At 35.4% G+C, this 26,146-nt stretch overlaps 1 protein-coding gene across 1 annotated transcript in view; it reads left to right on the top strand.

The window, feature by feature from the left end:
• The window catches only part of snta1 (syntrophin, alpha 1), a 41,042-nt gene that overhangs the window by 11,891 nt on the left and 3,005 nt on the right, over window positions 1-26,146 (top strand). Inside the window, exons 3-7 of the mRNA XM_028446949.1 lie at window positions 18,858-19,053; window positions 19,621-19,810; window positions 22,198-22,328; window positions 24,155-24,351; window positions 25,916-26,103. Coding sequence (XP_028302750.1) covers window positions 18,858-19,053; window positions 19,621-19,810; window positions 22,198-22,328; window positions 24,155-24,351; window positions 25,916-26,103 — 902 coding nt within the window. The remainder of the gene's footprint in view (window positions 1-18,857; window positions 19,054-19,620; window positions 19,811-22,197; window positions 22,329-24,154; window positions 24,352-25,915; window positions 26,104-26,146) is intronic.

Here is a 26,146-nt window from a genome sequence, read left to right on the forward strand (position 1 = left end):
TTATATACATAAATACCGTTTTGTAGGGTGGATTTAATCACTTGGTTTTCTCGGGAAAAAAACAATCGCTGTTATTTATTGTTTGCTTGAGGTTTCACATATAAAACCACTTAGAAGTGCAGATAAAATACAGTTCAACCACCCAGTGTTTATTCTAGTTTTGGCATTTTGTCAAGATAGTCAGAAACGCAGTCAGAAACAAACTCTTCCTGGCACCACTACACCGTTAAAGGTCAGCGTAGCAGCCTTTCTTCCCATGTGCAGAGTAACACCACCACTGCTGTGCTCACGGCACTTTTCAGCACTCTGTAACATTCAAAACATAGACATACAGCCTCGTCTGAGATCAAGGAGAGACTGCCTCCACCACTATGTTTGAATATCTGGATAATGTAAGATTTAGATTTAATAATGCTACACAACAATTCAGCCTTTCACTACACTTTTCAATGCCATTGGTAGTTCCACCCACCACCACCCAAACTACACATATATACCTTCCTTTGTTCTTCAAAGTCAAGTTAAGAAATATCCAGTAAATTATAACATACAGCAAAAATGCAATACCGTTTTTGCCTCAGGAAATACAAGACAATGATAAATGATATGCAGTTAAGATGCTACAAATAAATAAATATTCAATTTTTAGGGTTGGCAAAAAAAATAGACATTGTATAAATTCACACCCCTCAATTTTAACGGGTTGTCTCGACTTACACTACCAGTGAAAAGTTTTAGAACACCACACTTTTTCCAGTTTTTTACTGAAAATTATTCAGTTTATTGTATCATTACACTCTGAAATGTAGGCGTAGAACAAATAAGCTCTGAATTATTGAATAAAGTGGTCACATGAGAGTAACGCCTTCTAAATAACTTAAGTTACCAGTATCTATGGTTATAAAGAATGCAATGCAGGGAGTGGCAGCACTATATGACAAAAAAGCCACACATTAAGAAATACAGAGACACATGCAGCACAAAAAAAGTGCGGCAGTATGGTTTCAAAATAAAAGTGGAGACGAGCCAGTGCAAAGGTACTTTTTGAGATTGTGTGTGTGTGCATGTGTTGTAAAAAAATCGCAGTCAGAATACCAGTAGTGGTTAGTGCGGCTCCTAAACATTGAGTTTATTGTATTGGAGGAATAAATGCACATTCCAACCCCTGTTTTTTTTTTTTTTTTCCACCCGTACCAACACTGAGAGAGTTGACTCGGAGCAACACCACCTTCACCCAAGCAGACTTTTAAAGGGCTCCACTGTGCCTTTTAACAAGCTATGGTGGCTGACACACAGGAAAAGTCAATAGTAGCCACATTGTATCACCTGGAAATAATAACCAACATGAAGTATCCAACAACTATTAGCCAGGTGGTACTCATATGTTGTTTGTTTCATCAAAATTGTTAATGTTATGGAAAATGTACCAACATTCAGGTGCAACATACAGTATAGAGGGGAAATTATGGTTTGTGGTTTGTAGTTGACCTTGGTATGGAGTTCCCACCTAGTTTCACGGATTAAAAAAATGACCATTTGCAATACATGTAATGCAAAGAATCAGAGCTGAGAGAAAATCTCTTCAAGTTTCCTTATACATCACCAGAAAAGGTGCCATAAATATGACGACGTTTGGAAGGAATGTAAGACAGCCACAAAACAGATTGTTTAAAAAAAAAAGCTGTAGAGATGTTTTCTAGTTGTAGAAACATCATGCATTGCAGTTTTCCTTTGTTTATACATTTTGTCATTTAACTTTAACAGGAATAAGGAGTGTTCTTTAGATGTATACTAAAAGTACTTTTTTAAGGGAGGCACTTTGTTTTGTTCGACATTAATCGCTCAGCATTGTTAGAAATAAAAAAGACTGTGCAAAAACAAACAATACATTGGTACATAAACCAAGTTTATAGTTCACTTTATATTCATTTTTATAATTTTCTTAAATTTTAAAGTTTGGGGAAAAAGTATATTTAAAAAATTATATCCGTTAGAAGTTAAAAAAATATTTGTTTCTGGATATTTTTCATCTTTAAGATCAATTTTGTTGTATTTGTGAATGAATTTAGCCCCAGTCTAGTTTTAGCCACGACTGTAAAGTCTGAGAAGTGAGAAGTAACTATTAGACCCTAAAATATGGCAGCCTCTCAAATTTTGTAACATAATTTTTTTTTTAAATGTCGCTTTTAAGAGCAAAAACAATCAAAGTTGATATTTTACTCATAAAAGAAGTGAAAATACTGACTTTCACACAAAGTACAACATACATGAGATGGTTTGGATTCTGTATAAGGTCATCCTCCCAAAACTTTTTTGTTTTAGTTTTTGAAAAAAAAAAAAAAAAAAAAAAAGAATCAACATATCATGATTTCTGTCATTGTTTAAAATAAATAAATAAATAAAAATGTTTCCAAAGCTTCCCTGTTAAATGTAGGGAAACTTCCTGTTGGGTTATACGTGCACTACTGTAGACTACCGGTGTAAATGAAAAACCAAATTTTTAATTTGTGCATGTCAGGACATTTTTTTGAATGAAATTGCTTTTAAATGAGAATGTTTTAGCTAATCTACCCATGGCTACATGTCAGTGCTGCTCCTTATCTATAAGCTTTATGGAAAACGTGCCGATATAGGGACAAACTGAACACAGGGAGCAGAAACGTGTTCGTACCTGTGTCTTTATGGAATGTTGAGCATAAAAGGGACTTACCTTTGTTTGACAAGTACATTTGTTTCTGCTAAACTTTTCTTTGGACGTCATGCAAGTGTAATTGTGATAGAAGGAGACAAGTTGATTAACAAATAATAGCTGAGAAATTCAGTGTTAAACAGTGTGTGGTGTTTTTAATGGAGAAATAAGAAGAAAAGTCCTTGTTTCTGAGACTTTGATTTGCAGCTTAATTTAAAAACACTTTGTTATGCACTTCTGTAAACTGTATTATTTGTTTTTTGCTGCTTTGACTGAAATCAATGCATTCTACAACCTGTTTGGCTTTGCATGAGCCTCTTCTGGTCACACTGAGAGTTCTAGGTTGACCTTCAGGAGCAGCATGGTCTCTCTCTCTCTGTTAAACAGAAAACGCTGGCTTAGTTTTTGATTGAATGACCGCTGAAGAATGGACTCGTATAATAAAGCAACATTTTAGGTCGTATTAATAAAAAAAAAAAGCATATCCAACAGTCTTATTTTTTAGATATTGAAATCAAGACCTTTAAAAACACAGTGTTGATACACACCATGTAGTCTTTTTATGCAAAGTCAGCAAAGATTTACTTTTAAGAGTCATCTTTCTTTAACTTTACCTGCAAGATGGATTCTCCTGGTGTTGACAAACACCAGAATCCATCTTGTGCTGTTCCCGCCTTTGCCTTTGCTAAGAGACAGTGTGACGAAGCTCTCCTCTGAATATCTATCTTTTGGATGAAAGATCACCTGTGATGAGCAGAGCTCAGAGGGAGAGGAAAGGAGTTTACAAGACAGAAAATGGCGCTACGAGAGTTGATGCTGAAGCTCACAGCAGCTCACACTCGACCAGAGCATGTGTGCACCAAAGTGGACTATTGAGAGTGTCGTGATGGTGAGGGAAAACAATAAAAAAAAACGGGGCAAGCGCTGACACTCGGCATGTCGGGGATGAGGAGGAAGTTGCGTGTGTGGAGAATGACGGGGGGAGAGACTTGGAGGACGGCCAAAATACAGTGAAAAATCCATTCAACTCTGACCTAGATTGCAAAATAATTATAATGTTGCCATCAAAAGCCTGGTCTCAGTGTTGTTTTTTGTAGTTTTATTGAAGGAAACTAATATTGAGGTGTCACTAAAGCAAAAAAAAAAGAATTGCTTTTAAGTCACTAATAGATTTTTTCAGAAAAAGGCTTTTATCTCAGCTTTTTCTCACAAACTTGCGATTTGTGTGAAACTTGCCTCTGTTCAACTGCCGATTACGGAAGAATGAAACAAGCTAGAAACAAAATTATTTTTTTTTGATGAAACTAGAGAGTCTAATTTTTCAGAATCTGGTTTCAGATTGTTATAGTTCAAAATATTCTGTCGGTCTTAAATAATCTAAAACGCCTGGCAATATGGGGTTGGTTGCTCTGAAAAGGGCTGGCAGTGAATGAGTTAATGGTCACCTGAGTGATTTATTAAATCTAATAACTGCCTTGTATTTAATATAGAAAATATTGTCTCCATTTCTCTTATTTTGTTTGAGCTACTTCCTTCAGTTACTGAATCAGCTGCTGTAATGTTATGTCTTTACAAATAATATGATCTATAAATAGACTGGTCTCGTATGGAAGCACAGGAGTTTGCACTCGCAAACACTTCGCTTATTTGTCCTTCTCATCCAGAGGGGGTATTGTATTGTGTCTGTTTTTGGGAATGTGTGATCTTCCCAATTCACAGTTTCGAGGTGTAAAATTCTCCAGTTGTTACCGCAGGACTGAGCAAGATCTGATCAGAGATGTAATGCTTGGGTTTTCCTGTCAGTTCATCTTATGTTACCAGATTACAATGGATTTAGTACATTTTTAAAAGGGACATCAATGCCACTAACAATTATGATTAGAATATATAGAATATCATTATTTATTTATTTATTTTTGCAAAGAAATGTGAACAATTTAAGCATTCTTTGAAGAGGAGATGATAAGGAGTAAATTGGTAATTTTATTTTATTTAAATTTAGCTTTAATATTTAATTGATTTCTTTCATCTTGGGGCAATAACTCCTAAGCTAAAGTTTCCCTTTAACTTTGGGTCCTTAACCTTTGTTTTCTCCTCATAATAGTTGTAGAGGAACAGTGACTGAGATGATGTTCAATGGCTGTTGCAGAAAAACTGAAAAAAACAAATACAGGTTTATGGTCCATCCATCCATTTTCTGATCCACTCGCCCCTTAAGATTTGACACAATTTATCATCCATTTGATTGCATTATACATTTTATTGATGCACTGTAAATAAAACAATCCTTTTTGAATGCAGTATATGTTGTCAAGGCAAATGAGTTAAGTTTCAACTCTCAAACAGGTAAAATTTCTATTTATTTTTTTTACCTTTTCTTCCCAGGTATTAGTAGAAATGGTTTAAGATTTGTCGCAATTTATCATCTATTTTATTGCATTATACATTTTATTGATGAATTGTAAAAAATGTAGTAAATGTTAGTATATATGCAAGGTAAAATAATTGTGTTTTTTTCGTAAACCTTTTTTTCCCAGTTGTTATCAGTAGAAATGGTAAAAGAGCAGACAGAGTGAGTGGAAGTGTATCAACTCATACTTTCATGCTGCAGTGGGTTTCTTTATAGAAACTTTTTGACTTAGTAATAGCCTGAACTCTCGTGGCTGTGCTGATAATAAGAGCTCAATATCACCCAATTAAACCCTCTTGGTTTTGCTCTTTTGACACAGTAATTATGACTTCAAATTCTTCCCTTTGTAAGAACACTGAATGAATGGATTGTTCATCCACCTCATGGTCTTGTACTACCTTTAAGACGTTTATTCCCGCTATGTCTCATTCTTTCACTGGTTAAGTTCTTTATATACTAGTAGGTAAAAGGTTTTCATATTGTTTCAAGCTGTTCTGAATACCTACATTTAAAAGTGTTTGAAGGGCTTGTGTTAACTACCCTAGGTGATGTTGAGTCCGCCAGGCCAATTAAATGCAAAGCTCAGATTTTACGACTGCACTGACTCCTCCGCGTAGTTAGTGTCACACAAAACACTGCTCGGCATTGTATCGACCTGCATTAAATGTAACACCGACCTGCATTTCACCGCCTGCTGAAACAGAGCAGGAGAGATGAACACGAGCCTAGAGGAGAGACTGGCAAACGAGCTACGACAGTACTGACATCTTTAAAACACGTCCCAGAAGTACACGGATTACAGAGAAGCGCTAAGAATCATGGGACATGTAGGCTTTTAATGGAAACTACTACGTAGCGGTGCGCCCAAGTATGTAAGCTCTGAGGAGCGCGGACAGTCCATGCTGAGTCCGTTGTGCACGGGGTCCGCCCAAGTAGGTTTGAGCCTTTAGGCAGATTGCAGATGCAGAGAAGCTCATTTGGTTTTGGTTTTGATCAAAGCTTAGTGTATGTATTTACTAATGTAACAAAGTTGAACATACCTTTAACACAGTAGATCTAAAGTGAACATTGAGAAAAGCTAATGGTGGCCTTAAAGGAGGGGAGAGTAGCATAGCCTCTGGTACTGGGTAGGCTGGAAGATCATGAGGAAAACAGCAACATTTTAAATCTCAAACTTGGTGAACTGGGGCATCAGAACCAAGAAAAGTAACAAATCCAAAGAGTAGGCAGAACAAATGAACACCAAAAGACAAAGAGGTACAGTCACTAGAAATTAGATACCATCAGTGGTACAAGACAAAATCTAGACTTGTGTGGAAGAATAAATTATACCATTATCCATGAAGGGGTGAGAACACAAGACATTACTGTAAGTCTTAAAGACATGGTGGCAGTTAAAAGTAGGGATAAGTAATAAAAAACAAACAAAAAACATACCTGTAAATGAAATGTTTAAAGGCAATCTATTATTTACAGTATTTTCTCAAAAAAGTAGGGTTCAAAGAAAAATGTTTTCATTAGAAATCTATTGAGTTAATTTGTAGTTCCTAGTCTATATGGTTCAGGTTTGCTTTGTTTTAATACACTCCTTTTTCCTTCAAAGAAAGCAGGAATATCTTTTAATGCATTTTGGGTTGTATTGAGTCTGCATCTGTGCAGTCGTGCTGTGAAGCCTCTAAACTCCATGGAAACAAAGCTCCCTTTCCTTTTCCTACAGAGTCACTGGTCCATAAGGACATTGTGCTTGCACCCAGCATGGAAAGGGATTACCTCACAAAACACTGCCTTATTAAATCACAAATTTCCCCTAGACCATTTCTCTTGCCGTGGTGTCAAGTTTAGTTAACAGGACCTCTCTACACCCTGCTGTCTTGATCCCACAGCCTTAGAAAACTGGTGCTCTATAGCCTCAGTCCTATGCCACTGAACCTTGGTATACACTACAGCATTTGTGAAGGGGTGGTTGGGTAGGAGAAAAGTGTTCATGGCTTTAGTATCTAAAGAAATATAGAAAGAGTAAATAAATAAAGCAGAAGCACCAGTACAATATCATGATTATCATTTACAATTAAATTCAACAGTGTCCATCTTTTGGGTGGATGTTACTTTCTACATTTAGTGTAGTGAATAAAGTGTGAATAATCGCGATGCCATTATCAGGATCACTGAACCAGATAACTACCAATATCTGGCAAAGTCAGGAGATCAAAGGAACACAAAACAAACTTTATTATGGAATTATTACGCGGAAGACTGGCAGTTGACAGTCGAAACATGTCAGGAAATCAAAGGACATACCCTAAAAAAAACAGTTGTAAATGAAGCCTAACATATTCAAAAAGAAGACAAAAATACTGGAATTATTACACTGAAGTTAAAGCAATCAGCAGACGCCTCTGTAGAAGACTGGCAGTTGACAGTCGAAACATGTCAGGAGATCAAAGGAAATTTCCTGAAAAACAGTTGTGAATGAAACCTTAACATATTAAAAAAGAACTTGGAATCATGCTGGAATTATTTCGCGTAAGTCAAAGTGATCACATCAAAGCGATCAGCAGATGCCTCTGAAGAAGACTGGCAGTTGACAGTCGAAACATGTCAGGAGATCAAAGGAAATTTCCTGAAAACAGTTGTAAATGAAATGTAACATATTCAAAAAGACAAAAAAAACTTGGAGTTATGCTGGAATTATTATGTGCCTCTGAAGCTGACTGGCAGTTGACAGTAAAAACATGTCATGAGATCAAATTAAATTTCCTAAAAAAACAGTTGTAAATCAAACTTATTCAAAAAGAACTATGCTGGAATTATTACACAGTTGACTGAATAAATGAAACCTTAACATATATGATATTAGGTGGAGGTTTGGTCTATATCAGTGCTCTTGTTGCAGATGTAATAAGTAATGAATACGTTTTAGATATTTCAGAGTTCAGATGAAAATATTATTAATATTCACCTATAACCAAACACATACATTACTTTTTCTGAATTTGTGCTGCTGTGACAGCTGAAGTTCCCTTCTGGGAATTAGACGAAGTGTCACTTTTAGCAACTAAAAGAAATGGGTTGATGGCAAAGTGGAAATGTCTGTCTCAGCACCTTCTTTTCACACTGTCCATGTCCTTTGCTTGATCCTGTTAAAGTTACTTTCACTTTTAGTTTGTTGAATTTGGATAATGAAGTCTCCGAACACGCCATGCAAAGTAATCAGATCTGCCTTGGCGGCACGTCAATTAATCTAATAGTGTCTCTCAGTGTTCTCTGCCTTCCCTACCTAGCATCTAAGGCTGGCATGTATCCATGATTTTAATAAGATGAGCTGGAGGAATAATGAACTCATACCAAACAAGAGAAATCTGCACAGACTGATAGATGCTGACACACTGGGAAACATATCCGTCACGGAGGCTCTGGTAAATCAAAGGGTTTTAAATATACATGGGATCATAGATCCAAGAGGAAGAATTACAACTTCACCACTTTAATAATGTCGTAACATTTGCTTGTGCTGCAAATCAGATCAGACAGTTCAGCTTAAAGTTATGATCCTTTTAGGCTTTGATCTACATCAGTGGTCAGTCAGCTTCTTTCAACATCTTTTCAGCCCTGCCTGCTAAACAACACACGACTGAGACCTGCAAATCAATCCCAATCAATAAATTATTACCATTAATAATAAAACACACACAGCTATGCACTATTAATAAGTGTGATACACAGTTTGCTTGGCGCCTTTTACCAACCTTGCAGTTGTAAAAGCTCAAAATGAATAAAGGAAGCCATGGCTTTTAAAATCAAGACACAATCAGTGGAATCAAATACGGCTACAGCATTCTTGTCGTCATCTATGTCAGTGTTTCCCAACCAGGGGTACGCGTACCCCTAGAGGAACGTGAGTACATTGCAGGGGGAACATGGAAAAATTAAGAATTTATTTCCAAGATAATAAAAAAAATATTCTGTCATTTCATAAGTCTTTAAAAATAAAATGGTACGTGTGCGCTATATGACTTGTTTTTTATTTTTTTTATTTAAATGCCTGTTTAAAGGGGACGTATTCAAAGAAGCTCCTTTTGTGGTAAATGTCATGAAAGCTATAAATAACACAGGCAGGTTCATTATTTGTTTTGTATTTATATATTTATAGTACTTATTATTTTTCTGTAATAACAATATAATCATAATATATTAGTATTAATAATACAAGCGTTTACTATAATATTATTTCTTACATTTATCATTTTTATTGCCTTGAAGGCAACATAATGTTATGTTTAATTTGAGTTAAATAAGAAGATAATGCCTGAATATGAACTGTTCAATGTATGAAGATGAAATAAAATGACTTGCGTTGAATATTCAGTTGTGTTATGTTCAACTTTTGGAGAGTTATGAACACGTATGAGTGAGGGGGTACTCATGGTATGACAAAAAGGCTCAAGGGGTACACAAGACAAGAAAGGTTGAGAACCACTGGTCTACATCATAAAACTTTTTTACCACCCCAACACATCTTTCTTTATTGAAAACAAATGTATTTGGGTATGAAATAGTGTTGTTAATTGATTATTTTCCAACCTTCGACATTTTAGTCAAAGTATTTCAGTTTGGTGTATTTTGTTGTAAAAATGTAAGAGTGACTGCCCTCTACAGGCCCCGCCCATAATTAAGGCATTTTTTTTAACCACAGAGTAATGCTCTTGATAGGCAGTGTTGTACCTAAACGCCTCAATGAACAACCGTTCATGAACTCGTTCACATCTTGGGTGAACGTGAACTGAACGTACGGTATTTCTGCCTGTTGAACTTTATTGTGAGCGTGTTCATTCTGGTGTTAGTGAACATCGTTCACCTTCGTTCAAGAGAGTGACATATCCATAGAGCCTTAGTACCAAAAACAGCAAAAACATGCCAATTTATATATTTGTGTGTATATATATATATATATTTGGCAGCTCATCATTCTTTTGTACCTTGTTATTCAGTTTACCTTACAACCTCTTTTTTTTTGCGTGTGTATTTAATTATTGTTATTAGTGCTGTTTTATTTATTTATTTTTTATTTTAATTTGACTCTCTTTGCCTTTCTAACTATCCTTCGGGGATAAATAAAGATTTTTCTGATTCTGATATATGTATCTCCACTTTCTAAATAAAAATAAAAATAATGGTAATGTTTGTAATTTAGAAAAAAAAAAATACATTTGTGCCGATTTGGCAAAACGGTTTCATGTACAGTATATATATATATATATATATATATATATATATTTTTTTTTTTTTAAATGAAAGCTTTTGAATTCTGAACTATGAACTGAACAAGTTCATTTTATAATATGTGAACTGAACTTTTAACTTGTTTGTGTAATACGTAATAGAATACTGACATAAAAAAGGCTCAGACACTCACACCAAAAGTATTATAACCTATATTTTCATTGATTAAGAAGCTTAACAATGTAACCAATAGATAGGAAATAAATGAGATGACAGATATTTGTTTTTAGTGTATTTTACAGTTGATTTAGGACCCGTTATCATAAGAGATGCTAACAGGAAGCTAACACAAGAGGAAGAATAACTTTTATTAGGTTATTTATTTCAGGCTCAGTAATTGTGTTTAATTGTAATTGAACTTTAGTAATTAAGAATGTAATTGTAATTGATTTTATGAGGATTAAAAAAATATTGTAATTTAATTGTAATTAGAAAAAATGTTGGTCACTGTAGTCGTAATTGAAAAATGTAATTGACCCCAACACTAATTATCCTTTTGTTTTATTTATATGTTGTTTACATGTTTACCACTGAGCTGACTTGTGCAGGTAGACTAACCGTAGTTTCTACACGTCAACCTGCAGTTTATTCTAAGTTTTCCAGTGAGAACACGTCTGCTTTTTATTTTCTTCTACTAAACATCATCGTCTTTAGAGATGCAATTTGCAAAACTAAGTAATGAACTTTTCCTGAGTGTGCATTAGTACATATTTTATATCCGGGAATATTTTCCCTTTAATATTTAGTAGTTTGATCACCTTCAACATATTGGGAAGGAATTTGTAGGAAAATAAGACCTCACTATTTTATCAAAAAGTGTCTTGTGGACACATACAGTGTACTCGATTAGCCCAGGTTGGGAACCACTAGTCTATTGCATTGGCTCAAAGTAAGTTAAATCACAGGTAACTGTGTATCACTATCATCTGAAGTTTTTTTTTTCAACCTACTTGGACTTAACGCATCCATAGAAATCAGAGTTTTCCTGGTATTTTATGTACTTTATTTATGGAATTGTCCCCAAAGTTGCAACATTGAGGCATTATTGGCTTGACATGATTAAGTGAGCCAACTGCATGCCTGAGAGGTCACAGACCGGCCATGGCATTCCAGCTGCTCCGACAGTAACCAGTGACACAGGCCAGAGAGGGAGTGTCTATGTGAAGTTAGTCTACGACCACACACACACACACAGGTTGTCCGTTTTGTTACATTGGGGCCACATTTAATCCCTAATAAATCTATTCTTGGACACACCATTCACATCAAGTGAAAAACTACTGCAGCATTTTACATTTTAAATGACTTCTTTTATTTAAAGTATTGTTTGTAGGTAGGTACTCAACGTAGTTAAAAAAAAAACCTCAAAAGGAAAATACACCGTTAGAGGACAATTAAACAACCATTCAATCCTTGAAATTAAATTTTGCTCATAAAGTTATCGTATTACGATTTGTTTTTAGTTTTAAAATTGTACTAATTTTTTTTTCCAAACAAGGTCTTCCTCTTCCAATCGTTATCAATTACATTAAAATATTGGTATTTTACTTACATTTTAACAACTAAATTTTAACAGTATTTAACATTTTTGTATAGTATTTATCAAGTGTTAAAGAACCAAATCGAATATTTATATTCATCATTTTTTTTTAAACAAAATCAGATTGTTTAAAGTAAGTATTTGTAATTCTTAAACAGTTTTAAACCCACATCTTTTATGCAATGTAGATCATTTCTCAACTACTTTTAACCATTTTATCTGAACATATTTGTATTTCACAAGAACCAAATCTAGTTTTAACTACACAGTTAACATGGTATCTGAAATAAGCGTAATAACCTTGTCCTGGTTCGAGTCACGACTTTGCTTTAGAAAATAATTGTACTTTACTAAAGACATAGTCAACTGGCTTTTGTGGCCCCCAAAGTAAATACAAAATACACAAAACAAAAAAGACAAGATAAAAACTCAAAAAAACACACTCAAAACTACCGGTACTACAAAAATGAACAAAACGGCAACAGTAATACACAAAATGACAACAAAAGTACATAAAAAGACAAGAAAAACACAAAGAATGACTCTGCAAACCCACAGTACTAACAAATCGACATCAGAAATACCCAAAAAATACAACATGACACACACACTTTGTTTAGGGTTAGCGTCTATGCAGGATATTTGTGCGGCGGCGAGCTGGACCTCGCCCCTCACGTTTTTCCACTTTTACATGCTGGACGTATATATACATTTGACAGGAAAAATACACAAAAGGACTACAGAAATGCACAAAATGATTAAAGGTCCCATGTCATGCTATTTTTCACCCATCTCCATTTGTTCTAAGAACCCAAAAACAAAGTATTATTTTCCCAAACTTGCCTGTTTTCCAGAGTTTTAGCCTCTGAAAAGTCACTTTCTGAGCAGCTCTACACAAACAGGCTGACTTGCGGCCTACTTATGCATATTCATGAGTAGGCGTGTGTCTATAGACAGGACACTGACTTCCTCCTCTCCGCACGGTGACGTAGGGCTAGAGGACGGCCCGCCCTCCTCCCACCCACTCCGTAGCTGAGCTCATGCTGCTTTATAAACACGAGACAGAGCGCGGGGGCGGGGCGTTCACCGGTACATACATAGACTGTAGAAAATACATACATAGCACTGCGTGAAGGACGCTGACATGCTCACCTTCGTGGGCGTGTCTGTTTACATGTTAATCATGGCAGAGAGTTTCCTGGAGGTGTGGCTTCTCCAGCTCTGTGCCGCCTCAAATTTGTCATTAAAGTGGGAACGCTTCATCAAATTGGAGCGAGGTGTTAGCAAATCACCCTCTAACTAATGATTGAGGGATTCAATGAAAAAGCACTTTGGGCATGTGTTTGAAGCCCAAATAGCACTTTAATCATGTTTAAAACACAGAAAAGTCCATTTAGTTTAACATGGGCCCTTTAACAACAACAAACATACATAGAATGACTCAAAAACACACAAAATTACTATAGAAACTCTTTGTTTTTTCCCGTATTTATGCTCAAACCGCTCATTATTCTAAATGCTGACATGAATGTTGATCAAGTGGCCCTCTGATCAAACAAACACATTGTTTCTGTGATAAAAGTTGCCTACCTCTGCTTTACTGGTTTCTATAGTTTGCTTGAGTAAAATGAGTTTGTTCTTAAGGATCCTTTGTTTAACATTGACTATCTGTTCAGATAAAGTCTGCTGTGTACAAGGGGCAATCACTTACATAATGAATGTTGAACACTTAAAATAGAAATCTGTTTATGAGCCAGATATTAGCGCCTCCAGCTATGCCTTTGCTTTCTCCTCTGGTTTGAAGTCGAGCTTTAAACTTTGGAATCTTGAATATGAATGAATTCATCCCACTGGTTAATCATGTAATTTATTCTCAAGCAAAACTGTTTTCTAATGAGATTTCATTAGCTCTTGGACATTCAATGTTCAACGTTTCCATGGTTGATTCTGTGTCATCTCCATACACTCTCTGCTTTAGCGAAGTGAAATACTGGGCTGAATTCGTGAATGTCTATTGTCTAAACTTCGTATGCCCGTCGTTCTTTGGTTACGCTGTTTTAAAACCAAACCAAAATAAAAAATAAACGGTGTGGTTATTTTGTTTTACTGACTTAAAATGAAAACAGAAATACAGAAAAATTAAAAAAAAAAAAACAAACAGATCAGCAGCGTTTTTTGTTTAAAAAATAAATAAAAATCTTGTTCCACTTGTGAGATATTTGGATATTTACGGGGAAATTAGAGCGAGAACAGAAGTCAGCTGCACCTGGTGTCCTGGACCAGGTCCTGGACCAGGTCTCCACACACTGTTTCGGATTTATTTCAGCCGTTTTATGGTCCTGCTCCTGTTTTCATGCAGTCTGTGGATGTTTAAGCTGGTAACAGCTACTTGCTTTATGGTGTTACGGTCCAAATAGTATCCAACTAAACGGGTTCACCAGTTCATTAATAATGTGACTCATGCGTTGCTCCTTTTTTTGTCCAGGATTAAAAGTCCCTCGTCTGTGGGTCCTGTTTGTGTGGTGAGATTAAAGGGCCCATGTTATGCTAAATCAACTTTTCTGTGCTTTAAACATGATTAAAATGCTATTAAGGCTTCAAACACATGCCCAAAGTGTTTTTTCATTGATTCCCTCAATCGTTAGTTAGAGGGTGATTTGCTCCTTTCTTACTGCAGGGTGAGCCCTAACACCTCGCTCCAATTTGATGACGTGTTCCCACTTTGATGACGGATTTGAGGCGGCACTGAGCTGGAGAAGCCGCGCCTCCAGGAAGCTCTCTGCCGTGATTGACATGTAAACAGACACGCCCACTAAGGTGAGCATTTCAGCGTCCTTCGCGCAGTGCTATGTATGTATTTTCTAGTCTATGTACAGTATGTACCGGTGAACGCCCTGCCCCCACACACTGTCTCGTGAGTGGGTGGGAGGAGGGTGGGCCGTCCTCGGTCCCTATGTCACCGTGCGGGAAGGAGGAAGTCAGTGTCCCGTCTATAGACATGCCCACTCATGAATACAGTATACATAAGTAGGCCGCAAATCAGCCTGTTTGTGTAGAGTTGCTCAGAAAGTGACTTTTCAGAGGCTAAAACTCTGGAAAACAGGCGAGTTTGGGAAAATAAACCTCAAATATTATGTTTTTGGGGTTCTTAGAACAAATTGAGATGGGTGAAAAATAGCATGACATGGGACCTTTAAAACATGAAGCTTTCGTGCTAGTTTACCTTAAATATCACACAAACGGAACAAGATTTAATTTTAAAACAGAAAAACGCTGGGTCTGTGTACCTTCCGTTCCTCCTATTTTGCTGCTAGTGTGTTTTGGTTATAAACTAGTAAAACAAAATAACCACACTGTTAATTTTGTTATTTTGATTTGGTTTTAAAAACGGAATAACCTATGAATGAACTGTCCACAGATTGTAAAACAAAACCTGCAAACAAGGGCCTAATTTACTAAAAATGAATCTGTTGCATCTCCTGCTGTGATTATATTTTGCATGTTATAACAGATTCGTCCACATTGCATAAATACTAGAGGAAAACACACTAATTAGATTGCACATGTTATTTTTGCTTATTTGACAAATGCAATCCATGTTACGTAGGACTAGAAAATCAACTGCAACAGATGTGGAGTTTGTGCCATTTTATACCCACACAAACCTTTAGTAAATCAGCCCTTATATTATTAAGGATATTATTATATCCTTAATATACTAAACACTACAAATTTCTATTTGTTTATCCTTTATATTTATGGTGATGTAAAAAAAAAAAATCGATTCACAATCATCCACAATTCGGAATCGATTCAAAAACTATATATATATATATATATATATATATATTTTTTTGGCCTTAAAAAATACTAAATTGTCTTAGATTTAGATCAGATTGGTCTTAAATGTGCTTTACTGACTGTGACTGTACAATGTTATTTTTGAAATATCAAATAAAACTCCAGTTACATTGTTGTGTAGTTTGAAATAAGCACCTTTTATGGGAGAAAAAGACAGCTAGCCTCAGCTTTTATTTAGACAATTTTATTTATTAACAGAAGCTTTATTTTTTGTATGCCTTAATTTATTCTTGTAGTCACTGAGAATTGAGACTTACTAAAAAAAAAGTTTCTACTTTGAAAAATCACACAAAACACCAATTTGTGTTCTTTGTGTACAGTTTATTTTTGTAACTCATGGGAGAAAAAGGCATTTTATTTCTGAAAGTTATTTCTTGTACAGTAATTACGTTTTTATTTGTTTTGCATGAATAAATGTTATCTTTTGTCTTACGTTTGCCTTTGTGTGATCCATCATTTGAATCAGTTTATTTAAAAATATCATATACAAACTATATTGTTTTGATGCCATAATTTGCCTTTACACATTATGCATTGTATACATTTTTTTATCGTTTGAATCGAGAATCGGTTTAATTGAGAATCGATTTTGTATCGAATCGTGAGACATCCAAAGTTTCACATCCCTATTTGTTTGTTTTTTATTTGTAAAATTGTATTCTGGTGTATATGTTGACTGTGAATTTGTGTTTTTGAAATCACTTATAAGACTTTGTGGGGTGAAATAAAGAGTTTATGTTGTCAATTTCTACTGTATAATGAGAAGCTAGTTAATTAACAAAAAAAAAAAAAACAATTTAATAACTATGCACCTCTTCCCACTCCTTTTTGGAAATGTAAACTGAATTGTGAAATTGTGTGTTTTTCAAATAGATCAGTGCACATAGAGCTCATGTTTTTAGATGGTGAATCTCAGCTTGTTGAGCCTGTATTCTCTACATTAACACGTATATAAAAATCAAGGCAGTGACTGTTTGTGAAAGCAAAGACATCTCCATTTTAAATGGAACTAAGCAGATATGCATAGGAAAAAGAAAAGTCAATGGGCATCCTTTCTTTCCATTATTAGTGAGCAGCAGGAAGAGTTTTCCATATCAACTCTCCAGACTGGATGGCTCTCCACTTTCTGCTGACTCAGAGGAGTTGCTGTATACTTAAATGTTTTTTTTTTATGCTTCGACCACACAGCTCGGTTTATGTTTTTTGTGAATGCCAATGTGAGAGTTGCTTTAAACCTTTGGGTTCTGACTAAAGCAAATGTCTATTATCGTAATGTTAATCACATTGAATTCATATATAAGGGAAAGAATAGTGATAGTGGCATGCTTTGCTCCAACACTAAAGTTTTGAGTGAAACAAATCAAAAATGAGCTCCCATTAAAGCTATTAATAGTGTTTGACAACCAAACCACAGAAAGGATGTTACTTTCCTCTTGCACTTCACACTTACCCTCTGAAACTAGAGCTTTGCCTTCTGCCTTCTGCCTTGCCATGTCCTCTAGGTTATTTTTACTCTCGCAGTGGCTACTTCTGTTTAGGCCATGTACCGCAGCCTACCAGCATTAAACAGTGGCCATGTGTTCCCCTGGGACTGCAGTGGTGGTGGTGTTTAGGTTATTTAAAAAGAACATTTGTTTATTTTAGTGACCCAAAATAACGTGTAGTTTTGAAACACAACCAGACACTGATTTGTTGCTTTTTTTAAAATTAAATTTCACCCATTCTTCTAAATGAAGCTATCAAAAGTGTCAAATAGAGTTTAGTATATACTTTATATATATATATATATATATATATTATTATTTTTTTTGTTTTTTAATATATACTACTATATATACTGTACGTAACTCAAAATGCATTATAGAACAGTGATTCCCAACCATTTTTTGGATCGTGGCTTTATTTTGATATCAAGAATTTCATTTTTGTTTTCTAGAATTTGTTTTTAAACATGTTTGTTATACTGTATTACAAATACAGAGTAGTATTATTTTTTAATGCATTTTATTTGAACAAGGTTTATTTTTGGCAAAGTATAAAATACAGTTGTTTAACATAGTGTGTTTTCATTTGAATAAGAGTAATTATTTAAAAATCAGTAATTATTATTATTATTATTATGTTATCAATCACTAGACATTTCAGGCGACCCCACATAGGGTCCCGACCTTAAGCTTGAAAAGCACTGCATTAGAAGCAGGGTTAGGGCTAATTGTAATTGTATTTGCGTATTTGATTAATTTATTACAATTATGGCGTAATTATAATTGTAATTGTAATTTTTTTTTAAATTTGTTGCTGTCATAATTGTAATTAAATTGTAATTCAGTTTAGATAATTGACTTTGTCATTGTAATTGCCAAGAAAATTTGATAAAAATGTAACTTTAGTAATTGAGAACGTAATTGTAATTGACTTTCTGATAATAAAAAATAATTGTAATTTAATTGTAATTGGAAAAAATGCCAATCAGCGTAGTCATAATCGAGTTGTAATTGAACACGGATAATTGAAAACGTATGTGTAATTGGAAAATGTATTTGAGCCCAACCCTGGTTAGAAGTTATACACTTCTCTGACTTCTACACATACATTAAACGCTTTAGTTAAAAGGTTACACTAAAGTAATGTTCACACAGGCAGAGCGTTTTGCTCCAGCACAGAGATGTACATTGGTCTTTGTCTTCTACTGGTTGCCCTGGCGACTCATGTTAAAGGGGCTTCATTAATTTGAGCATTCAGAGCGATGGCACAGACATTAAACTCAGGAGTTAGACACCTCACGGTTTTTTTCAACTCAGAGTAATATATGCTATTACTGAAGTAGTGTGTGCATTTTTCCTATTTTTCATGCTCGATGACCTCCCTTGTGCCCCCCCCCCCCCCCCCCCCCCCCCCCGCTATGACATCACATCCCCTAGTTTGGGAACCACTGCCTTATATCATGTGCAACTGGTAATTAAGATAAACCAATACAGGGTCAAAAAACAAAGCAATGAAACGCGACAACTTAGTCCCACCTGTCTCGTCAAACTGCTGTCTTAATTATTCTCTTTCTCACTCTCGCTCTGTTTCAGTGAAATACATCAAGGAGATGTCCGCCTTCTTTAAAAGCTCGGGGTCCCCTGGGGCCGCTCTCCCCTGGGACTCTCCTCCGTCCACACCTCAGAGGAGCTCTGAGCTATCCTCTGCTGAAGTAAAGGAGCCGCGTATCATCCCTCTAAAGATGTGTCACGTGTCACGCAAACAGTGCCCTCCAGACACTGAACACAGGTACCACACATTGAATATGGTGATTGAACTCAGAAAAGTCATCTAAATGTAGTCTAATCCTTTATTGTGTTATTTAAAGCAGTGCTTTATTGCCCTAAAATAATAATTACAAAATCTCAGTATAGAAAATCTATAATCAATTGCGATTTGGAAAAATCTGCTGTGTAAATTAAATCCCTTTCAAAATAAAAGTACAACGTATTTTTCTTTTTTTTTGATATACTAATATCTTAATTTTTACAATGAAAGTACAGCTGATAAAAAGAAAAGAGTACTTGCATTAATTAATAATAAAAGTCATATGAGTAGTTTTAGCAGTTAAAAGCAAGAGATGGGGCCTGGGGGTGAAGAAGTTCAGTTAGATACTGTATGTGGGGGCCCACAAATGGATCTGCGATCGACTTTTGGGTTCCCAACCCACAAGTTGAGAACCTCTTACTAAAGCGTGTACATTTCTCATACAAACTTCCTTCACTTCTTCCTTTCCTCTCTGCTTCTCAAGTGTCCATTCATTGTTTTTTTTTAAAATTTAATTTCTTATCATTCTCTCATTCTCTCATTTCCCAGGTATTTCGAGGTGGTTTCATCCAACAGAAAGAACTCTGTGTTCCTGCGGGCCAAAGACCCGGCCATGGCACAATCTTGGTACAGTGCCATTAAGGCCGGCGCTGCCAACCTGATTCCACGAGTGAAAGAGGAGTTGAAGAGCAATGTGCCTGCCATGGAGGTCAAACATCTGGGCTGGATTACAGAGCAGGTGTGGACACTCAATAATATGACTCTAAAAGAGTGAAATAGTTGCCCTGTGTTATTCTCTTTGCCAGAAAATGTGTGTTAGTTCAATTAAAAAAATACTCGTTTCTCGTATTCTGCTCCAAATCCCTTCAAGCCTAACAGAAAAAACAAAAAGCGGTTTTTTGTGGTCCTTTCAGTACAAAATGTTTTTGTTCATATTTATCTCTGTTGATTCTGCTAGTCTTTTATCATGTTGATAAAATTCTATATTTAGAGGAGAGCAGATTGATATGACAGTAAAGCCACATTTGTTTAGATTGTTTTCATTGTAAAGTCACTCTAATCATTCAAATGAACGTCATATCTTCCTAGTTTTGCACTGGGCAACAACACAACCACCCAAATAGATATGGAGGATCAGTGACGTGCCATCAGGGTAGGCAAGGTAGGCAGTGCCTACCCAACCCTAGTGGTCACGGCACGTCACTGTGGAGGATTCCCATGTCAGGGTTCTATGAGCTGTTGATCTACAGCTGAAGAAAAAAAAGAACAAAATTGTGGAGCTTTCCTGTTTCAGGAAAACATGATTATTGTTGCTAATCGGTAACATTAAGATGACCAAAGTGCTTTACAGTTACGTAGAACTTTCAGGGACAGACAATGTAAAAAGAATATAATTACATGCCAGTGAACTGAAAACGTGTAAGTTTAAAGAGTAACAAAAGCACAAACCCACTTTTTTTCTGCTGAAAACAAATAAATGTTTGTCATTAAGTTGTGTTGTTAATTAATTGTAGTCCAACTCTTAACATTTTAGTAAAAGTATTTCTATTACTGGCATAATATTTTGTTGTAAAAATGTAAGAATGACTGCCCTCTATGGGTTGAAACCCAGATATTACAATCCAATGTAGCTATTGTCTGAGAATCAATCAATCAATCTTTATTTATAAAAAGCACTTTTCTACTTAAAATGCAGCTCAAAGTGCTTTTACATGGTAAAAAAAGGTGGAGAATGGCAGTTTGTGATGTTTTGGTGGCTTCTTATGTCACTGTTGGCCCCGCCCCTTTTATATAAACTAGCACCTGTGGACTCTACAATCTGTGGTAAATTGATAGGATTGACAGATTAGTGAGTATTGAGTAGTTAGTGTTAGCATAGAATAGATTGTTTTTTGGATATTTTATAGTATAAATTGGGCTTGTCCTAACTGCTCCAGGCCCCGCCCTTGACCACATTTTTAAAATGTTCTGCCTAAAACCACATAGTTTTGTTACTCTTTAGGGAAAGTCTGAAAGGAGGCGGTACCAAGGTTTGCTTGATGACCTCAGATTTATTAAATAAAATAGAACAGACGTTTAAAAGGAGTTCAAGGAGGCTTTAGTGAACAAAATATTTCTCCATGAGTGTTTTTGATTGATAACCCACAAAATTAACATACAAAATTGCCCCAAAATTAGAAACGAGGAAGTTGACTTGGTAGTTGGAACAAAGAAACAAAGAAACAAGCCGAAAACACACAGTATCTCAGAAAAACACTCATAAATACATAACATGACAACCCAAATGAATACCAAAAGAGACAAAATGACACCAAAAACACACAAGATGACGACAAAAATTTGGAAAATAGAAGACTAATATACAAAACAACAACAAAGACACCAAAAATTACTCATCACACACATAGCGACAACAAAAATACACAAAATGACCCAGAAAACAAACAAAACGGCAATAAAAATAAACAATTTAACTCCAAAAACACAGACAATGAGAGAAAAATATTAAAAAAATGCACAAAAAATATATGAAAAAAAAACAAAACAGCAAAAACACACAGAAAAAATACAGAATTGACAAAAAAAATATACATGAGCCATTTTTCTACATCATATTGGTCCCCGCTGTGATAAAAGTTGCTGCTTTAAAACATCCGTTGCCAGAAACACATACTGTCCTGAATTTCTACAAGTTACTATAAGAATCAGAATCAGAATTCCTTTATTGATCCCAGGGGGAAATTGCTTTTGTTACAGCCACAGAAAAAAAATCACAAATAAAAGAATAAAAATGTTACCAAAAACGAAAGAAAGAATAAACAATAAATAAGTGTATGATTAAGTAAAAGCCTTTTAAAAATAGAGATCAGATACAAACACATTACAGTAGTAGAAAATAAAGTAGGATAGATTATACCAATAAAATAATAATAATAAAAATATGCAACTATATACCAATATGATACAAGCTGTGAGATTACAGTGATGCATTGTACAGTTATTTATGGTGATTTACATAAATAAGGCAGAGAGTCACAACCCAGTACACTATCTTAAATGTTTACAGAAGATTAATAAATAAATATGCTTAAATATCACTTTTATATCTTTTTTTTTTGTGTGCAGATGTCTCAGGGTCCAGAGAAGCCTTTTGTGGCTGTGTTGACTGACAGGGACCTGCTCCTCTATGCCTCCCTGCCCGAAAGCAAAGAAAGTCTGAGTAATCCCACCAAGAGTCTCCCTCTCATCACCACCAGGTTCATATCCACATGATCTAAATCTGTTTCCCACACTGGGAAATCCCGCTCTCACAGTCTCTGGCAACTTTACGCTACAGTCACAGAGCAAATACTCACTTTTTCCACATTTGTATGGGCGGACCCTTTACCACCAAACAGCATATTTAGTTAGAACTCAGTGGAAAGAAGAACCTATGAGTCGTGTTTCTTCCTCTTTCTGCTTTGTCCATCACTCTGTTAAATACTTCATGTTTAAAGCTGTTACAGTAGAATAGAAGTCTATAACAGGGCTGTGGTCAATTATAATTGTAATTGGTAATTAATTACAATTATGATGTAATTATGATTGTAATTGTAATTGAAAAAATATGTTGCTGTTATATTCACAATTGAATTGTAATTGGGTTGTGATAATTGGCTTTGTAATTGTCAACTGTCATTTACAATTTAATTAAACGCAAACCAGGAGGAACCATGTTACTGTTCTCTGTCTAACACATACGTATTTAATGATTATTAAAATATGTTCTCTGTCCGTTCTCTGGACGATCATTTTACCTTAGACGCCCACACCAAAGATATATGATAGACAATATTTTTTTGTGTATTTTACAGCTGATTTATTTATTATATTTTTTTTTTTTTCGCAACATAGAACACAAAAATGGAGACAATTACAGAAAAAAATGCTGCCAGGTTACCAGCATTTACAAATATTATACATTATAATAGTGTGTGTGTGTAAAATAATGCTGTTATCCTATTAGGGGGCGAGAGGAGGAGACAATAACAAGGTAATAATAGACAAATATGCAGGGTAAAGGAACAATATATACCCATGTATGTATGTATGTATATATATATATGTATATACAGTACATACATACAGTGGTGTGAAAAAGTGTTTGTCCCCTTTTTGATTTCTTAGTTTTTTGTAGGCTTTACACCGATCTGATCGGCTATATGGGATTGGCCGATATTTTACATTGTATAGAATTAATGTAATCGGCTGTCATGTCATAATTTGCCGATCCAATCAATAACGTCATTGTGATGAAACTTGGGATGATCACTAAAAACAGCATACAGCTTCTAATCGATCTGCATTCATTTGCATTTCCACTCCCTCACAGGCACAAGGCTGCATTTAGGTCCCGAAAAATAGTACCGTTCAATTTTCCGTGAATCTGTATCATGGAGTACCGAAGGACTTCGGTCGTTACTTAAAGAAAAAAAACTCAATTCAAATGATCGGTGATCGGTGATCGGTGATCGTTTTTTTAAACTCACTGATCTGTGATCGGCCAAAAAATCCTGATCGTGATACTTACTTTTTTGCAGGTTTTCCACACTTAAATGTATCCGATCATCAAACAAATATAAACATTAGTCAAAGATAACACAAGTAAACACAAAATGCAATTTTTAAATGAAGGGTATTATTAATGTATATACATACACATACAAAATAGATACTGTATAATAAAATTGAGAGAAGAGGGAAAAAAAGAGAGAAATAAAACAAAAGATAAAAATAAAAACCCTAAAAAAGGGAGTTTATAGCTGATTTAAGACATGGGTCAAAACTGACCCGTTATAAGAAAGAGGAAGGTTAGGTTTATGGGGTTATTTATTAAAGGCTCAGTAATTGTGATTCATTGTAATTGAACTTTAGTAATTGAGAACATAACTGTAATTGTAAATGTAATAATTGTAATGGGGGAAAATGCTGTTCAACGTAATTGTCATTGAACATGGACAATTAAAGATGTAATTGTATTTTAAAAATGTAGATGAACCAAACCCTGGTCTATACATCTCACTAATCCATGTTCTCCTTGTAGACTGGTTCACTCTGGCCCAGGGAAGAGTTCTCCTCTGCTGGACTCTGAGCTGTCGTTTGGCCTGCGTTCAGGCACCAAGCAGGGCGTGGAGACGCACGTGTTCAGGGTGGATTCAGCCAAAGATCTCTCACACTGGACTCACCTGCTGGTGGAAGGTTGTCATAACGCCGCCGAGCTCATTAAAGAAGTCACCACAGGTACGGATATAAAGTGTTGGACCTCGGACCTGTAAACCTCAGTTTAAAGGTTTATATTGTTTATGATATCTGTGGAGTGACTCCTACTGATGTCATCTTTCATAAAATATTCAATAAGCATGTCAGTTTCACCTTGTACGACACAGTAATCTGTCCCTAATAGAATGTCAATCCCTTTGCACATTTGTAAGGTTCGTTTGTGCTTTTGTGACAGTTAAATGCTGCTAATGGTTTATTTCAAAATTGTTTCAATGAAGAGCTTGAGAGCACACAGTAGTTTATTTGTGTGCATAATTGTATTTATTTGTATTTGCTTTGGAAAATTCCAAATGACTAATGCACTTCCTGCTTGCTGTGATTTTACAGTTTTTATTGGTTTCCTATTTGCTAAAAGAATGATGCCCCCTACTGGGGATTTGGTATATTGACAACAGTTCTAGACTGCACTGAAGTTTGTATTTTTAATTCAGTCCTGTTTTTAATTTATGATATAGCATAACGTTTACTAGACTTTAGTCAGAATGAGAATTATTCAAACTAGGGCCATTCCATGCCATTTTAACACATTTTCAGGATATCCCACACACAATTTTGACCAATTGCTCTGTGATTATTCAATAGGCACACTGTACATTTTTAGTTTGGTCAGGTGAATACTTTTGTAAAAAAAAAAAAAAAAAAAAACTGATACACAACAAATTATTATAAAAGGCAAGCTACAGTGACCTCATGTGAAGGATGTTTAACATTTGCGAGTCGTGAAATAGCCCCAAAGTTGGGATTGAAAATAACAATAAAGAAGTTGCATAAAGAAAATGTGTTTTATATACCAAGAAAGAGTGCTCTTTATACTATACATTAAAACAGAACAGTTTTTTATTTTCATACATTCCCACATGTAGTTATGGGCCCAAAAAAAAAAAAAAAGCATTTTTTCAGATTTCAAGAGACTGTCACCAAAGAACTAATGCATGTATCAGACTAATCATTAGTGATTAGAACAGTCTATGTACATAGCTCAAAGCTGATCACATTACAGAGAGCTGAGGCATATGCAAACATGTTCCAGCCCCAAACTAAAAAAAAACAAACTATTTTTCAATTCCAAGGGGCTGGCATGTCCACCAGATAGGATGGAGAGCAGATATTTGTATATATTCTGAGAGAGCAGGTGGAGCTGTATTAATACACAAAAGTTCAGTTTTTTATGTGATATAGTTCTTGAGATATTGGAAGAAAAACAAGAGCGAAAATCGACACATACCTCACGAAATTGTCTGTATCGCAAAAAGTATTGAATTGATCAAACTAAAAATGTACAGTGTGGATATTGAATAATCTCAGAACAATTGACCGAAGCGCGAGGGCCATTTCTTGAAATAACATGGAATGACCCTTTAATCATCTTTTTTTGATTTATTATTACTAATTTTGATATGTCTCATTTTTCCCCCCCTTTTTAAATAATCATCACACATTCACACTTCATGCTTTAAAATGAACAGTATGAACTTCTGTTGTCTGGCTTTGGTGAGAAAAAGGCTTTTCTTTCTTCCATGTTCAGCCTGCAGTTGGAACGGGAAGGACTGCACCCTGGGGGTCCACATTGACGACGGCTTCACGTTATTCACAGAAGAAATGGGCGTCCGGAAAAGCATCCTTCTTCAGCAGCCCTTTGAACGCCTCCGGATGTCCTCAGACGACGGCGTACGCATGATGTTTCTGGATTTTGGAGGTCCTGAGGCAGAGATTGTGAGTTAACCTAATGAGCAACAGTGTTATCTAATCCTTATCT

The sequence above is a fragment of the Gouania willdenowi genome, chromosome 5 (assembly GCF_900634775.1).
Source record: "Gouania willdenowi chromosome 5, fGouWil2.1, whole genome shotgun sequence".
NCBI classification, from domain to species: Eukaryota; Metazoa; Chordata; class Actinopteri; order Blenniiformes; family Gobiesocidae; genus Gouania; species Gouania willdenowi.